At 42.1% G+C, this 19217-nt stretch overlaps 1 protein-coding gene across 1 annotated transcript in view; it reads right to left on the reverse strand.

Moving 5' to 3' along the window:
- The window catches only part of LOC128692724 (transforming growth factor beta receptor type 3), a 500896-nt gene that overhangs the window by 1320 nt on the left and 480359 nt on the right, over nt 1-19217 (reverse strand). Inside the window, exons 11-15 of the mRNA XM_070090033.1 lie at nt 17958-18105; nt 11988-12181; nt 11090-11185; nt 8511-8634; nt 1-64 (exon numbers count right to left, since the gene is read on the reverse strand). The exon at nt 1-64 is cut by the window's left edge and continues 161 nt beyond it. Of these exons, the coding sequence (XP_069946134.1) occupies nt 1-64; nt 8511-8634; nt 11090-11185; nt 11988-12181; nt 17958-18105 (626 nt within the window). The remainder of the gene's footprint in view (nt 65-8510; nt 8635-11089; nt 11186-11987; nt 12182-17957; nt 18106-19217) is intronic.

Raw genomic sequence — 19217 nt, forward strand, 5'->3', positions numbered from 1 at the left:
CCATCATTAGCACTCGTAACACTCTTACTTCCACTCATCTGCATATTGCCTCCTGACCAAGCAGCTAAAACATAAACCAATTGAGATTTCACATTTTAACATTTAGTAATGACACAGAGTACTTCAAAGTAGAAACATTACTTTTGATTCATAATCTAGTGAGAAAACTTTATAGCACTTTCAGGTGCATCTTGGATCATTACCAAGTGACTTTACAGCAGTCCAGTATAGACTGAAACATAAAAAAAATTCTTCTTTAAACTTTAAGTTTGTGACACCAATTAGGTACATGATGCTGGTGAGGGAAAAGGACACATACACACACACTTAAAATAGTTTAATACAAAACATTCTGGTGCAGAGATTTTGTTCATTCCCAGGAGTAAAACATTTCCTATGAAAATATCTTAAATGTTTGTACATGTATCCTTTTCCTTGTTTTGGGCTAAGGTTAAATCAATCAAGCCACAGCATTAAAACGTATATTTTTCATTACTTCTGACCCAAATTCAGAAGCTAGATTATTACTGTCCTAGGGTTAAATCTAAAAACTGCCAAACTATGAACAGAACAATGTTACTGATCAGAGTAGCAATGTTAATAATTATGATAACACTGTTATCATGGCAACAATGTTATTGAACGTCATGGAAGCAATATTATTAATCATTATGGTGGCCTCCCTTTTTTTAAACTGATATCCTCACTGCTTATTTTATTCTAACTCATTAGAAGATGGCACTGTCAAATTTTGAAGGAGTTAAGACAATTTTAGGGGTTGCTCGTGAGCTCAGTGTATTAAGAATGACTAACTGACTCTACATTACCAATATGTATAACACAGAATAAAAAGTGATAAAAGTTGAATAATAAAGTTAAGGTGTTAAATGAGCAGGTAGTTACATTTTACTCACTGCAATATCAGAGAGAGAGAGATATATATATTCCCAGTAATAAACACAGCTGTACAATACCTAAAAAAAAAAAAAAAATAGCTTCCAAGTTATAGCTCAAGCCTCCCAAAAGATCTAGGAGCTAGAGATCAACACCTCTGAGATGCCCAGGAGCTTCAACTCAACAAACTTCAGCCTAGTATCTGCAGCTTTACATCCTCAAAAGCATCAGCTGCAGATCAACACCCGCAAGATATGCAGAGTTATGGGGCATGGGTTAGGGGTATGCCAAATTATCAGTATTGGTATCAGTGAGTATCAGCTCATTTTAATAGCATCAGAATTATCCTAAAAACAGTATCAATATTGGCAAAAAAAATTTTACTATTGTCCCTGGGTACTTATTTGTAGCTACAAAAGCAAAAGCTAAGCTCAATGTCCTGTCTTCAAAATTTAGTCCATTATAAAGTTGTTTTTATAGTTTCCAGTACTTGTAGTATTTACTACAGCCTCTCCTCTTCAAGGGGGGCTCCTTGGCGTGGTGAAGAGGCTCTTGGTCTGAGGAATTAGCCCTGTCGGTCTTCTTCCTCAGACCAAACCCAATTACCCCCCATTCTCCCCTCCCCTATCCCATCCTCCCCATCCTCCCCTTTTTCCATTCCTCCTCCTCCTCCTCACCCCTCCCTTTTGCCCTTCCTCTTTTTGGCCTTCGGGATTTCTCCCACAGGCGCGCTAGTTCCTAGGTAGGGGAAAGGACACCGGGGTCCATCCCATTCCGTTGAGGTTCTTGGCGGTGGCGTAGTTTGCCGTGGAATCTGGATTGCCTGGGGATGTCCCGATCCCTCTCCGGTATCCCGGAGTAGCTTTGGGTGTCTTTTGGGCGACGGGTGTATCTCTGGAAGCCACCTTTCGGATTCCGGGGGTGGTGGCCAAAGGAGGTATGCTTTGTGGTGGATATCCGGCCGCCCTCTCTTTTGTCCACCGAGGTAGCTCGGCAGATGTGAGGTTGCTATCCCGGATTGCTGGTTTACTGGCATGAAGGGTAGGGTATGGCACGGGTTCCATGCTGCATCTGCGCTACTAGCGGTGTTGAGGTCCTCTTGGGCGCGGAGGGAGATTTCCGGCCCTTTCATTCCTCCTGGGAACTATTCCTCCCCGCTCCCCCCTTTTTTTATTCTTTTTTTTATTTTTATTTTCTTTTCTTCTTTCTTTTTTTTTCTTAAAAACAAAAAGCAAAGGAGTAACCTAACCATGGCAGCCCTAGTCCATGAAACCACTATCCCCGGGCCCCTTCTTGATACCACACCCCATTCTGACCCTGCCTTGTGTTTAGACCACTCTTCGGACACTCCTGATGCCCCTGTACCTCTTGCTGGTGCTGTTTCCTCACCCGCTTCAGGTACCGAGGCTTCGACTGACTCCTTCGATTTGTCTGAACTCCGCTCTCCTTTGACTATGCTTCCGGCTTCTCCCTCTACGGTACGGCAATTTTCGAATCGCCCGCCCATTTCATGCCGGACCAACTCCGGTCCTACTCCTAAACGCCAACGTCAATCTCCTGATGATGCTCCTTCGTTACCTTCCCATTCTACTCGGAAAAGACCGACACGTCAAGCACTCCCTCTCCACGCTCAGTTTCGGACCACACAATGGACTAAATTCTTTACTTTAAGACCAACTTCTTCTTCTGCCTACCTTTCTGACCATAGTATTGGCAAAGCGCTCCTGCGTCATGTTGGCAGAGATATTTCATTTCACGCTCTCAAGAGCGGTACGCGCATCGTCACTGTCCAGAATGCTACCCAAGCTCATGATCTTTCTCTCCTTTCGAATATCGATACTACTCCTATCACTATTGAAAAACATCTTTCTCTCAATTCTTGTAGTGGTACTGTAATTCTGCCCCATACCATAGTCCAACAGAATTTCCAGTCATGTGGCAATGACATTTTTGAACAGCTGGAACTCCAGGATCTCCCAATCCTCAAAGTAGACACTTATGTCCTTCCTGCCCGGGGGCGGAGACGTTACCCTTGCAATGTGGCTCGTTTAACTTTTGACAGCCGAGAACTCCCGTCCTCTGTATATGTCGCGGGACATCGGTTACAAGTTCGAAAGGTGATACCTACACCGCAACAATGTAGAAATTGCTGGCGTTTTGGTCACCCAGCGAAATATTGCAGATCTATGGCCGAATGCCCAGTCTGTGGTGCCGACGACCATTCTAATACATCTTGCAGTCAACCTCCATCTTGCCTTAATTGTAATGAAGCTCACCCTTCGTACTCCCGCCGTTGCCAGGTCTACTTAAATGAACGTGAAATCCGTTGCCTCAAAGAGGCAGAAGGTCTCCCTTATGCTATGGCAGTTACTCATATCCGCCTCCAAGGGAGACTACCCCGTGTTTCTTATTCTCGTGTTTCCAAACGTCCCCCCACTTCTGGGGTCCCATCTTCAGCAGCCTCCTCTGTTGTTACCCCTCCCATAGCCACTACGGCATCTAATCCTTTTGCTGTCCTTGGCTCTGACGTCCCAACTACAACTCAGTCTGTTCTCACATCTTCGCGTCCTTCCTCACAAGCCCCAGTATCGACAAGACCTCGTACGACACCTAATACCAATCGCCCCTCTACTCAGAAGTCCAAAAAATCCACATTGCTCAAATCTTCTTTGCCCCTTCCTTCCCTTCTTCCACCTCCACACTTTACCTTTCCAGTCTCTGTACCTAGTTCTTCCCCTCTCTCTGGCTCTATTACAAGTGTGGAGATTCACCCTCCTCCTCGTACTATGCCTTCCACCCCCGTCCCCTCCCAAGTTTCTCCCTCTTCTGCCACCTCCCAGGTTTCTGCCTCTTCTGTCCCCCCCCACACTTCATCTCCAGTCCCTTACACTCTTCCCTCCCCCTCTACTTTGGTACAGTCCATTACTGTCCCAATCTTTACTCACCCTCCTCCTTCTATCTCCAATATGGTCTCCCATACATCTTTAAATTCAGAAACACTTGAAGCCATTTCAGAATATATTGCAGAGACTAAACCTTCAATGGACACTGATTCACTTCCTGTTCCTTCTCTTCCCTCTCCTCCATCTTCACAACCCCATTCTTCGCAACGCTCCGTTCCTTCGCTACTTGAACATCTTCCAATGCCACCACACGTTGACTTTTCTAACCCCTCTAGTCCGTAGGTGCCTTTACCTACAGATTCCTGATATTTTCTTCATCGCCAATCATGGCCTATTTACAGTGGAATATCCGCGGCCTCAGGGGTAATCGGGGTGAGCTTCAGATGTTGCTTTCCAGGTTTTCCCCTGTTGGTGCTTGCTTACAAGAACCAAAATTACACTCGGCTGTTTTCCAACCTATCTCAGGCTATAATTTATTGTATTCTTCGGATCCTTTCTCAGATGGGACCTTTAATGAAAGTGCCCTTCTTCTACGCAATGATATTCCGTAGTGTCACCTATTTGTCCATACCTCGCTGCATTACACTGCAGCCCGTATCCACTTGAATAAGTGGTTTACAATATGTTCTTTATATCTCTCTCCTTCTCGAGCATTTTCTATCCCAGACTTTGCCTTTCTTGTTTCATCCTTACCACCACCACTTCTGTTACTTGGTGATTTTAATGCCCACCATTTCCTCTGGGGGGGTCTCATTGTGACTCACGTGGCATTCAGTTGGAGGCTTTTCTCACCTCTCACCCCCTCAATGTTTTAAATACGGGTACTCCCACCCATTTTGATCCTCGTACTCATACTCTCTCTTGCATCGATCTATCAGTCTGCTCTTCCTCCACTGCACTAGACTTCACCTGGTCTGTTCTACCAGACTTACATGACAGCGATCATTTTCCGATCATTCTTACTTCTCCTTCCTATTCACCACCTTTCCGTAGCCCTCGCTGGCAATTTGATCGGGCAAATTGGGATCTTTACTCACACCTCACTGCTTTTAGTGAGGTTCCTTCTTCATCCTCCATTGATGAGCTCCTACACATCTTCTCGACGTCAGTTTATACCGCAACTTCTCATTCTATACCCCAAACCTCAGGCAGGCATTCTCAGAAGTGCGTGCCTTGGTGGTCTCCCGCTTGTGCTTGTGCAGTACGTTTGAAACGTGCTGCATGAGGCAGGTACCGGTACAATAGAAGCGCTGAGAGACTTCTTGATTTTAAGCAGAAGCGTGCGATCGCTCGCCGTGTCATCCGTGAAGCTAAACGCACTTGTTGGCGAGACTATGTTTCCACCATCACCTCTGCTTCTTCTATGAGTGCAGTCTGGAAAAAAGTGAGGAAATTGAGTGGTAAATACTCTCCTGACCCAGCTCCTGTTCTACGGGTCGCTGGTGTTGATGTAGCAAACCCTCTCGACGCTGCCATTGAACTTGGCACACATCTGGTCCGTATTTCCCGAGGGCTCCATCTATGCCCCTCGTTTCTTTCCTCAAAGTCTGCCAGAGAGTTAGTGCCCTTGGACTTTTCTTCTCTCAGAGAAGAACAGTATAATGTGCCTTTTACACTTCAAGAACTGGAGGCAACGCTCTCAGCTTGCCGATCATCGGCAGCTGGGCCTGACGACATTCATATTCGTATGTTACAACATTTACATCGGTCAGCCCTTGTAGTCCTCTTACACCTCTTCAATCTTATTTGGGCACAAGGAGTTCTTCCCCAGCTGTGGAAATCTGCCATTGTTCTCCCTTTCCGCAAACCGGGTACTACAGGACATGATGCCTCCCACTATCGTCCCATCGCTCTTACTAGTGCAGTTTGCAAAGTGATGGAACGTCTCGTAAATCGACGTTTAATGTGGTATTTAGAGACACACAACAGTCTCTCCGCTAGTCAATATGGCTTTCGTAAGGGTCGTTCTACCATAGACCCCTTACTACGCTTGGATACGTATGTTCGTAATGCCTTTGCGAATAATCACTCAGTTATTGCCATATTTTTTGACCTTGAGAAGGCATATGACACAACTTGGAGGTATAATATTTTGGCCCAGGCCCATTCCTTAGGCCTCCGAGGCAATCTACCATCCTTCCTTAAGAACTTTTTAACTGACAGACATTTCCGTGTTCGAGTCAATAATGTTCTTTCCCCGGACTTCGTCCAAGCTGAAGGTGTCCCTCAGGGATGTGTTCTAAGCACAACACTTTTTCTCCTTGCTATAAATGATTTGGCCTTTGTTCTTCCACCCAATATTTGGTCATCACTCTATGTTGATGACTTCGCTATTGCTTGTGCAGGTGCTGACTGTCATCTTATTGCAGTTTCTCTCCAGCATGTGGTCGACCGTGTTTCCACTTGGGCCACCACGCATGGGTTTAAATTTTCAAGTACCAAAACTCACCAAATTACTTTCACTAGACGCTCTGTTATCTCCGATCATCCTTTGTATCTCTATGGCTCCCGTATCCCCGAACGTGATACAGTCAGGTTTCTAGGCCTTCTCTTTGACCGTCGGTTATCCTGGAAACCTCACATAGCCTCTCTGAAGGCAACTTGTCACAGCCGGCTAAACCTTCTTAAAACCCTTGCTCATCTTTCCTGGGGAGCTGATCGTCGAACTCTGCTTCGCCTACATTCAGCCCTCGTTTTATCGAAACTCGATTATGGTGACCAGATTTATTCCGCGGCCTCTCCTGCTACTCTCTCTAGCCTTAACTCTATCCATCACCAAGGATTACGTTTGTGCCTTGGTGCTTTTCGCTCTTCCCCTGTTGAGAGCCTCTATGCAGAAGCGAATGTTCCATCCTTGTCTGATCGCCGTGATGCCCATTGCCTTCGCTACTATGTACGCTCTCACAATCTACACAATCCTTCCATTTATAGAATGGTCACCGATATTAGTAGACATTCTTTATTCGTTCGCCGCCCCTGTTTGCTCCGTCCCTTTTCTCTTCGCCTACATTCACTCTTGTCTTCCCTTCAGTTACCACCTTTATATGTTCATGTAGCATCTCACTTTTCCCTACCCCCCTGGGAAGTTCCAGCTGTTCGGGTCTGTTCTTTCTCACTCCCTTGCTCGAAAGCTCAACTGCCTACGGTGGCTTCCCGCTCTCTTTTTCTTGATCACTTCCACTCCCATTCTCATGCCACCGCTGTGTACACAGATGGCTCTAAGTCTTCAGACGGCGTCGGATTCGCAGCAGTGTTTCCGGACAGCGTCGTGCGGGGACATTTACTACCTTCAGCTAGCATTTTTACTGCTGAACTGTATGCAATTCTTACAGCACTTATTCGTATCGCATCTATGCCTGTGTCATCATTTGTAGTAGTCTCAGACTCCCTTAGTGCTCTACAGGCTATACGAAAATTTGATACATCTCATCCCCTAGTTCTCCGTATCCAACTTTGGCTACGCCGTATCTCTACCAAACATAAAGATATTGTTTTTTGTTGGGTCCCTGGTCATGTCGACGTACAGGGCAATGAACAGGCAGACACTGCTGCGCGGTCAGCAGTACATGACCTACCAATTTCCTATCGAGGTGTTCCATTTCTGGACTATTTTGCTGCAATAGCTACCCACCTTCGCACCCGTTGGCAACAACGTTGGTCAACTCTGCTCGGTAACAAACTTCATTCTATTAAACCGAGCATAGGTTACTGGCCGTCTTCTTGTCATCAGTGCCGAGGTTGGGAGACCACTCTCTCCCGCCTTCGCATTGGTCACACTCGTCTTACTCATGGGTATCTCATGGAGAGGCACCCTGTTCCTCTCTGTGAGCAGTGTCAAGTTCCAGTATCGATTAGCCACATTCTGTTAGACTGCCCTCTCTATCAACGAGCACGCAGAATTTACCTCCAACGTCGTCTTCGTTCTACTACTCTCTCTTTACCTTCCCTTCTTGCTGATGGACCATCCTTTAATCCTGACTCTCTCATTGACTTCTTGACAACGACTGATTTACTCCACAAACTCTGATGATACTTTTCGCACTCCCCTCAGCCCTTTCTAGTTCAGTCTCTTGCTGCCCTTTACCCTTTCACCATCCACTGCCCCGCTGTTATCCGTAACCTATTACTCATCCATCTCCCTTTTGCCACCTGATGCCCTCGCTTCCTTCCTGCCCTGCAGCGCTGTATAGTCCTTGTGGCTTAGCGCTTCTTTTTTGATTATATAATAATAATAATAATAACTACAGCGTCTGGTAAACCATTCTATTAATCTACCACTTTGTCTTTATAGTATTATTTTGGTAGCCGTTCTTCCTTACTTGGTAACTATGGAGTCTTATGCCAAGTGATGGAGTTAAGTTGCCTTTGTCAAATCTTTCACAACATACTTTACTTTCATAATTTTAAATATGGTTTTTTCATGTCTCCTCTTTTCCTCCGGTCAGAAAAACATGACATGTCCAGTACTTTCTGCCTTCAGAAATACTGGACAAAATTCCACTGGTTCAACTGATTTACATATAATGAACAAAGTCCATTGCTTACAAAAGTGTCCGATATTTTTATGACAGCAGCAAAACATTCTCTTCTCTATCCTCCACATATGCAATTACAGTCCACCTGCAACTTCCTAATACTCCAGGAAATCGAAGTTTTGCTGTACAAACATGAGCCCAAAGCCAATTGAACAAGCAATCACTGCAACTGACTTACATTTGGTGCTTGAATCCATGGAGAATGGTCCCAGGGTCAGTGTCTGTAGTGAAGATGATGAAGACTGACTATCAAATGCTCTCATCAATGTTGACTGACCACAGTAATGTCCTGGGTCTATACACTGAAGAAAAAATGTGCACAAATGTTAGAATATAAAAAATTATGGAAAGATCATTAATAAACTTCATTGTTTTTAATAAAAATGAAATAACTGTATTGGCTAGCTTCACTGTTGAAGCTTGAGAAAAAATTATAATTTTTCTACATAAAATCATCCATGTATCATTCAACCAGTATGAGAGCTAAACAAGGTTGGATAGAGTAGCAGAGTACTGGACCTGTTAATGTTGGGACCATAGTTCAAGCCTCTCATCCATCTTCCTGTTTATTCATTGACAGAAATTTGGTATAACTTAATTTGAGTTTATTATATATTATAGTTGATAGGAGTGCAGGGCATTATCAAATATGGTATAATAATTTAGTGTCTTACGACTCTGGCAAAATTTTCATGTGTCTTTCATGTTAATACACATCAAATTGACAAGTTTATTACACAGATTTTAATAGTGTAAATATTATTACATTTTCAAAGCACAAAATAATGATGTAGCATACAGCATAGAGAAATTGTAATTTTGTGTATATGTATGTGTGTATTGCAAGATTTCAGGTACGTCTTGCTACTTCTACTTACACTTAGGTCACACTACACATACATATACAAGCATATATATACACACCCCTCTGGGTTTTCTTCTATTTTCTTTCTAGTTCTTATTCTTGTTTATTTCCTCTTATCTCCATGGGGAAGTGGAACAGAATTCTTCCTCCGTAAGCCATGCGTGTTGTAAGTGGCGACTAAAATGCCGGGAGCAAGGGGCTAGTAACCTCTTCTGTATACATTACTAAATGTAAAAGGAGAAACTTTCGTTTTTCCTTCTGGGCCACCCCGCCTCGGTGGGATGTGGCCGGTGTGTTGAAAGAAGATGTATATATGTACGTGTGTGTGTGTGCATGTGTGCGTGTGCACATGTGTGCATGTGTGTGTGTGCATGCGTGTGTGCGTGCGTGTGTGCATGCGTGCGTGTGTGTGCACGTGTGTGTGTGTGTGCACATGTGTGTGTGTGTGTGCACATGTGTGTGTGCATGTGCACATGTGTGTGCATGTGCACGTGTGTGTGTGTGCATGTGCACATGTGTGTGTGTGTGTGTGTGTGTACTCACCTAGCTGAGGTTGCAGGGGTCGAGTCCAAGCTCCTGGCCCCACCTCTTCACTGGTGTGTGTGTGTAGGGACACACTGAGTGTGTGTCGGTGAGATAATTTATGGCAGTTATCAGTTTGAGATGTGTTACAATTGGGGAATAAAGAATTTCATGAGAATTAATCCTAATATGTCATGATTAGACATTGAATTACGTCTAGGGAGTGTCCACTCGTGATAAAGAATCAACGACGGTGATCGTTGACGACTCCCAGAAGCTGATAACACAATAAGAAGACACCAGCTTGTTCCCACACTGTCACAAAACACTTCATAGTGGTGACTCACTGTCATGGTAAGATTGCTTAGTGTGTCAGATTGGCTACTTCTGCATGAGAAGTGTGAGGGTTGCATCATCATGTAAAACCTTAAGCCATGTGAGCCACAGAACACTGCAATCTTACTGTCCATTAAATATTCCTATGTACCAATAAACAAACTCACACAATCTGTTCATTCATATCTAAGCAGTTTTTACACCTGAGAATTAATGATCAGGATAGGAATTACCATGGTCAATAAAAAGGTCACTTTGAGGATCAGTGAAGAATACACAATGTGAGAACTTAAGGATAACTGAATCAGCATATTGCTTGACAATCAAACATTAAAACTGCATTGTATTTTGAGTCTTAGAAAATGTTAGTAAGTAAGTAAGTTTGTAAGTAAGTTTATTCAGGTATACACAAATACAGTTCATAGAATTATCATACATAACAGCATATGTGTAGAGAACCTAGGATAACCCAAAAAAGTCAGACAGAGTGACTTATTTCCATTGGGGTCCTTTTACCTTATTATTATAATATAAAAGTTATAATATTTTCTTATTATTCTACAATGAAGATAACATTATCATACTAAAAAGACTATCTACTACACGAGGGTCATTAAGACTATCTACAATATGAGGGTCATTACTAGGAATAAGGTAAAATTTACACGTATGTTAGCTAAAAAATAGAAAATCATTCCCCTCCCTTTCTGTAGCTACATTCATCAGACACCTTTTGGCACTCTTCTTGAACTGGTTCATGCTATGACTTGCTTTGACATGTGCGGGTAGTCTGTTCCATTCCTTTATTGCTGTACAATAAAAGGTGTTTGATGCCTGGCCACTGACTGTGGGTACTACAAACACCTGTGTGGTATTTCAAACACCTGATGCAGAAATGTTTTATTTCATTGTTGAGAGCCCATTTAAAATAGAGCATTATATTTTAGGAAAAAAGAATAGAATCACTGAAAGAATACTATGATAATTTTACAAAAAAATTATCAGTTTCACAAACGGAAACTATATAAATTTACCCGATTAACAGCTGGACGAGGGAGAGAATCAGCTGAACATACTCCAAGCTGACAGTGAAGATAAAAGTAGCCTAAGTAGGTGTACTCTGCAAGAACCTGTTGAAACAGAAAACAATTATGAAAGAGGAATTTCCTGTATTGTTTCTAATTATAGTATTCCTTATAAGAATGAACACAGTATTCAAACAGTCTTTAATATATTCTTTTTCAAATGATTTAATTCTTTATACCAGGGTTCCCCAACCTGCAGCCTGCGAGTCATATATGGCTCTTCTAGGAAATGGATGTGGCCCTCACATGAAATTATGAATTCACTTCTATGTAGGTTCCACACTATAGTGTCAACAAAACTGTGTGGCTATCATCACACATTTGACCATCAAGTACATAGGAAGGTCGAGGACCACGGCTGTATACCATCTCTTTGGGATTGGGGTAAAGCATACTATTTGTCTTGTGAAATCATAATAATGCAATTGCAAACAACTCCCAGAATGAGTGGAAATAGAATCCATGGCACACCAGTCCTGTGTGCCCTGCTAGTTCTAGGACTAGCTACCATGGGTTCAAACTCCACATGTTCTACAAGTTACACTCACATAGCTTCTTGCAAATTTCCTTCAACATTTTCCACTATGGAATCCACCATGTTCATCACTTACCAATTTTTCAATTATTTTTCAAACTAATTTACTATCCAGTAATTCACTAGTTACACACAATATCCCCATTATTTTAAACAAATAAAAAGAGTATTAAGGGATATGAGTAGATTTTTAATATTTTCTTACACTGGAATTGCTAAGTTGGGAGCCAACCTACAGTACATAGTGGAATACAGCATCAAACATTCACTAAGTTAAGGTGAGTACTGAGAATAAAATATAATATACATTACCTGGAAGCTGAAGCTGGATGTCTGACTGTGGAACAACATCGGCTCCAAACCCACTGAGGGGCGAAGAGGACACGACTTCCTCACCAGAGATTCACGAGGGGCACCGGGACGCCCTGGAGCTGAACTGTTGCTCAGCCAACAGTCCTCAAGCACAACTCGCAGGTCTGCATCATATGCCTCAGTCCATGGCATGACTGGGAGCATAAAAAAAATTAGTTTTACTAAGAGTGCATATGCACAAACAATTTGGAAATTAGAACATTATTCTAACATCATCTTTCTTTCAACAAACCGGCCATATCCCACCAAGGCAGGATGGCCCAAAAGAAAAAACGAAAGTTCCTCCTTTTAAATTTAGTAATATATGCAGGAGAAGGGGTTATTAGCATTTTGCTTCCATCATTTCAGTCGCCTCTTATGACACGCATGGCTTACGGAGGTAGAATTCTGTTCCACATCCCCATGGAGATGAGTGGAAGTAAACAAGAACTAGTAAGAAAATAGAAGAAAGCCCAGAGGGTTATGTATACATGTGCTTGTACAACAGACCAGTCCAAAAATACATGTTAATTTTAAAACTTCAAAGGAAATGTGCTCCACAATGTAATTTTTATTCCACCATGTGAGCCTATACTGTGTGCCAAAACTTCAATCATTTCATGCATGTTTAAAGGTTGAGCAAAACTTCATCTTTGGTTTCTTTCTATCACAGATGGCATCCTCAGCACAAAGTACACGAAGTGCATTGGAACAGTGGTTAGTAGGGTGTCCCCTCGAGTTTTTCTCAACTGCCCGGCTTCCGAAGTGAGGTGACGTACTTTGCATGTCAATTCTTTCACCTGAAGCAGAACCTACTCTCACTTTTTGTTGCCTTCATCTACATTCGGTTCTGAAACGAGGATCCGCGTGGTGTACAAGCCCCTTGCAATGACTTGGACTTCCTCCAAACCCTTAGAGTGTATCCGGACAAAGAGATCACGAATGCTGCTGCTATCACCTTTGCATGCCATCTCTGCTATCTGGCGGAGCACCTGGTTGAATTGGCGTTCTTCAATGAGAAAGTGGACATTGAGACAATGTGCAAGATGGTGACCAACCTCAAGCAGGAAAAGAAACCACGGTGCCCCCATCGCTTGCAAGGTGTCCCAGAGATCGGAGTTGGACTGAAGGAGTTTGTGAGTAAGAGAATGCTGAAGATGTTTAACATCATTGCTGAGCATAGGAAGGGGAAGGAAAAATCTTCCTTCTAGAATGAAGACCCCGAAACGTGGGAGATGAACACAACATTCCTGGAAATAAAGAAGTCTTGTGGGATGTTTGAAGGTCGTGAATGATGCAGCAGAAAGAGCCGTTTCCTTAGTTCAGACCAACACGTCGCTGATCAAGGCCGAGGAGCAGAAACAGTACCCTCTTCACCTCATGGCAGATCGCCATTGCTGCTTCCCTGATTCTACAGGGAGAGACTAATGAATGAGGGTGATTGCTGAATTTTAGAGGGACAGATTGAAGTCCCACTTTATTTCATCATTCAAGTAGGCATGAGGAAGCATTATTATGAGTGAGTGAGCAGAGCAACGTCTTACTGGCAGTTGGTGTGACAAATGAGCGACCTGACACGGCCTGACCCAACCCGACACGACCAGATGCTTTTGAGAGGCAAATAACTTTTTTACTATATAGGAGAGAGACCTAATTCCTTTTGAATCAGATAGTCTCATGAAATAAATTGTTATTAAACATTTGTTTCACTGAAATTCCATGGGAAGCCCCCAGAAAACCATGGTATTTGAGGGGATGTTTGGCCAAATTTCAATGTTTGTTCAACTTGAGAAGCGAATTGCGTGAGATTTTCTGTTGTGACACTTTACTGAATTCAAAAGAGAAAAGATGGGAGAATACAATTAAGAATTTGCATTAATGTTTTTTTCAACTTTTAGTGGGAGAAATCAGCTGGGGAAAATTCCCATTTTCAGTGATTTTTCAGTTGAATACATAATTCAGTGGTTGGCGAAGGTCGATCAAAACCAACGATTTCTCATCCAAGAATTCATGACAAGCACATGCTTTATTTAAACTGAGTGGTACCTCCTCTTCAATGCACATATACATGTACCTGCTTGCTCATTTCACGCTCAACAAAGTGCTAAAAACTGGATATTGATTCAGTCATTCTGCTTTCAGAGAACATAGGAGCTATGCTATGTGAAAGAGAAAAAAAATTAAAATTTCTTCAGTTTTTCTTCTGTTGGCGACAGATGCCTTTTTGCGCAACCCCCAAAACTGAATGAAATTTCCTGAAAATTGGTGTGAATGTTACTTAGGAACAGTGTAACAAAATAAAACTTGTGGAGCAAACAATTTCACAACTTTTATTTTTTTGGACCAGTCTATTGTACATGTATGTGTAGTGTAAGTAAAAGTAGCTAGATGTACCTGAAATCTTGCATGTTATTTTTTTTCAACAAACTAGCCATATCCCACTGAGGCAGGGTCACCTAAAAAGAAAAATGAAAGTTTCTCATTTTAACTTTAATAATGTATACAGGAGAAGGGGTTACTAGCCCCTCGCTCCCGGCATTTTAGTCACCTCTTATGACACGCATGGCTTACGGAGGAACAATTCCTTTCCACTTCCCCATGGAGATAAGAGGAAATAAACAAGAACAAGAACTAGTAATAAAATAAAAAACCAAGAGTGGTGTGTGTGTATGTATATGCTTGTATATGCTGTATATGCTTGTATATGCTGTGTAGTGTGACCTAAGTGAGGGTAACCCAAAAAAGAAAATACTTTCATCATCATTCAACACTTTCACCACACTCACACATTATCACTGTTTTTGCAGAGGTGCTCAGAATACAACAGTTTAGAAGCATACACATATAAAGATACACAACATATCCCTCCAAACTGCCAATATCCCAAACCCCTCCTTTAAAGTGCAGGCATTGTACTTCCCATTTCCAGGACTCAAGTCCGACTATATGAAAATAACCGGTTTCCCTGAATCCCTTCACTAAATATTACCCTGCTCACACTCCAACAGATCGTCAGGTCCCAAGTACCATTCGTCTCCATTCACTCCTATCTAACACGCTCACGCACACTTGCTGGAAGTCCAAGCCCCTCGCCCACAAAACCTCCTTTACCCCCTCTCTCCAACCCTTTCGAGGATGACCCCTACCTCGCCTTCCTTCCCCTATAGATTTATATGCTTTCTATGTCATTCTACTTTGATCCATTCTCTCTAAATGACCAAACCACCTCAACAACCCCTCTTCTGCCCTCTGACTAATACTTTTATTAACTCCACACCTTTTCCTAATTTCCACACTCCGAATTTTCTGCATAATATTTACACCACACATTGCCCGTAGACAGGACATCTCCACTGCCTCCAACCGTCTCCTTGCTACTGCATTTACCACCCAAGCTGTAGCAAGGAGACGGTTGGAGGCAGTGGAGATGTCCTGTCTACGGGCAATGTGTGGTGTAAATATTATGCAGAAAATTCGGAGTGTGGAAATTAGGAAAAGGTGTGGAGTTAATAAAAGTATTAGTCAGAGGGCAGAAATGTAAAAATGAAGTCAAAATATCACTTAGTCTATCTAAATAATATTTTATTTTAAAGTTTTGAGTGGTAAATAATAAATGAACATTTTCTATGCATAATATTTGACAATCTGGGACCTAATCTAAGCAGAATGTAATGAACTAAGATCAGTGAAACAGTTTTGCAAAATTATTATTATTTTTTTTTTATTATCACACTGGCCGATTCCCACCAAGGCAGGGTGGCCCAAAAAAGAAAAACTTTCACCATCATTCACTCCATCACTGTCTTGCCAGAAGGGTGCTTTACACTACAGTTTTTAAACTGCAACATTAACACCCCTCCTTCAGAGTGCAGGCACTGTACTTCCCATCTCCAGGACTCAAGTCCGGCCTGCCGGTTTCCCTGAACCCCTTCATAAATGTTACTTTGCTCACACTCCAACAGCACGTCAAGTATTAAAAACCATTTGTCTCCATTCACTCCTATCAAACATGCTCACGCATGCCTGCTGGAAGTCCAAGCCCCTCGCACACAAAACCTCCTTTACCCCCTCCCTCCAACCTTTCCTAGGCCGACCCCTACCCCGCCTTCCTTCCACTACAGACTGATACACTCTTGAAGTTATTCTGTTTCGCTTCATTCTCTCCACATGTCCGAACCACCTCAACAACCCTTCCTCAGCCCTCTGGACAACAGTTTTGGTAATCCCGCACCTCCTCCTAACTGCCAAACTACGAATTCTCTGCATTATATTCATTATATTTGCAAAATTAAGCAGTAAATTAACAATAAGTTTCATATTTTCTAAAACTTCTGTTGGTTAAACTGAACTAATGAACTTAGAAGACTCTCAACCTCAACAGTGTATTTAAAATAAATATAGTATCACAACATTCATCATATGAAAGAATTTCTATTAAGTAAGATTTAAATAAATTTTGCTTAATAAACAAGTAATGATTCTTAGTTACACCCTTCAAGGAGGGAAAAGGGAGAAATTGCATTAGTGCTGGAGCATCATGATCCATGGAAATAGAGCTAATGTCCCCTTAAATCATACGTGACTGCTTGCCATTCTCCTGGTATATGATCCATATTGGTATAACATTTCCCATTAATACAATAATAGATTTTTTATACATATGTTCTTAATCAAAGCTTCATCTTCTTCGTCCTTCAAAAAACTGGCCGTATCCCACTGAAGCAGGGTGGCCCGAAAAGAAAAACAAAAGTTTCTCTTTTTAACTTTAGTAACATATACAGAAGGGGTTACTACCTCTTGCTCCCGGCATTTTAGTCGCCTCTTACGACACGCATGGCTTATGGAGGAAGAATTCTGTTCCACCTCCCCATGGAGAAGTTTCATCTTCATCAACATTAAATTAAAACAAAATATAAAAAGTATTTTAATTATTCATACTGTGGAGCAAATACTTGTTAATCATTTTATATTGACTTAGCCCAGTAATACTTGTTAATCATTTTATATTAACTTAGCCCAGTAATATGAAAGTCTCATTTTGTAAAGTTATTTCACATTTAAAAGTTAGGCATACATAACTAATTACAGAACCCACGGCTGGTGAGTCCTAAAATTCAAGGATACTTTAACCTTTGTCATCACCCTACAGGATCATGGTGAAGTACTGTACTTCCTCTTTGTCACAAGTGACTACAGTCATTGTACTCTTTTTAATGGATAACTCAAGGTTCCAAGGCAGTCATCCATGATTTAAGTTTGACTATTATATGAGCTTTACTGAACTCTGGCTTAACTCTAGAGAAATAATGGGTTGGAACTGGCCAATAGTGAATTTCCATACATCACTGCAAACCTATATGGAGAGTGTTTCAATTCTTCTACTTTACAGATTATATTCATGGACAGCACTGACCAATAAAGGTCATCCAGAAGTGAATGAGTTAAAAAAAGATGTAAATATCGCCGAGGTCACTAACTTCGTGAGAGCGTAATTCCGTCGGTTTTCCATCAAATTTCTTTTGGTGTCATTACAATCGGGAAAAGATTCTCTATCATTTCATAAGAATTTTTTTTTTTTTTCAGAAATTTTGCGACACCAGGAGACACCTCAGGATTTGGGGTTGCGACAGTCAAGGGGTTAACTAATGATGTTTTTAGGGAAAATAAGTGCAAGCTATAGAAATCATTTGGTCTCTTCATCTTGCTTAAAAGAAGAAGTCATGGCACAATACTTGTTGGGCGCCAACCAGGTGATCAACATACAGTGAAAGAATTAAGGTCACTGGCTTATAAAATTATTTCATGTGTATTGTACTGCACATCCTAAGCAAGGTTGTCATAATTATCTTGTTGATGATATAGTAAAAGTTTACAATTTCACTTATAATTATAAAAAGGGCATAATCTGATGAAAAATAATGAGTATAGTACCACTAGCAAGTGCTGTCCTGATGTATAGTCTGCGGTTAATGTTGGTAGAGGCTGGGAAATCATCCGATCTGATGGGTATTTTGTAGTCACTATCTCTGAAGATGTCCATCTTGTATGTGGCACCAGCACTGGACTCACTGCTACTCTGCTGCAAGTTATCAATACATTTGAATTTTAATCAAACAAAACCACAAATTTTAAATGAATTGATGTTTAAGAATAGAAGTGTACTAGAAAATTTCTTCCTTGCAAAAGATGTTAATATCAACAGATTATGGGAAGCAGACATGTGCCTAATTAAGATTATTGAAGATGTTTTGACACTGGAGACTTTTTAAGCCCTAACACACACACACACACACACACACACACACACACACACACACACACACACACACACACACAAGTAAGACAAGAGAGAGAGGGGTGGATCGGCTGCATTTTTTTGGACTGCAAGAAGGCCTTCGATACAGTTCCTCACAAGAGGTTACTGCAAAAGCTAGAGGATCAGGCACACATAACAGGAAAGGCACTGCAATGGATCAGAGAATACCTGACAGGGAGGCAACAACGAGTCATGGTACGTGACGAGGTGTCAGAGTGGGCGCCTGTGACAAGCGGGGTTCCACAGGGGTCAGTCCTAGGACCTGCGCTGTTCTTGGTATATGTGAACGACATAACGGAAGGGATAGACTCAGAAGTGTCCTTATTTGCATATGATGTGAAGTTAATGAGAAGAATCAAATTGGATGAGGATTAGGCAGGACTACAAAGAGACCTGGACAGGCTACAAGCCTGGTCCAGCAACTGGCTCCTTGAGTTTAACCCTGCCAAATGCAAAGTCATGAAGATTGGGGAAGGGCAAAGAAGACCGCAGACACAATATAGTTTAGATGGCCAAAGACTGCAAACCTCACTCAAGGAAAAAGATCTGGGGGTGAGTATAATACCGAGCATATCTCCTGAGGCGCACATCAATCAGATAACTGCTGCAGCATACGGGCGCCTGGCAAACCTACGGATAGCGTTCCGATACCTCAGTAAGGCTTCGTTCAAGACTCTGTATACCATTTATGTCAGGCCCATACTGGAGTATGCAGCACCAGTTTGGAATCCACACCTAGTCAAGCACATCAAGAAATTAGAGAAAGTGCAAAGGTTTGCAACAAGACTAGTCCCAGAGCTACGGGGATTGTCCTACGAAGAAAGGTTGAGGGAAATCGGCCTGACGACACTGGAGGACAGGAGGGTCAGGGGAGA

This window comes from Cherax quadricarinatus, chromosome 30, assembly GCF_038502225.1.
Source record: "Cherax quadricarinatus isolate ZL_2023a chromosome 30, ASM3850222v1, whole genome shotgun sequence".
NCBI lineage: Eukaryota > Metazoa > Arthropoda > Malacostraca > Decapoda > Parastacidae > Cherax > Cherax quadricarinatus.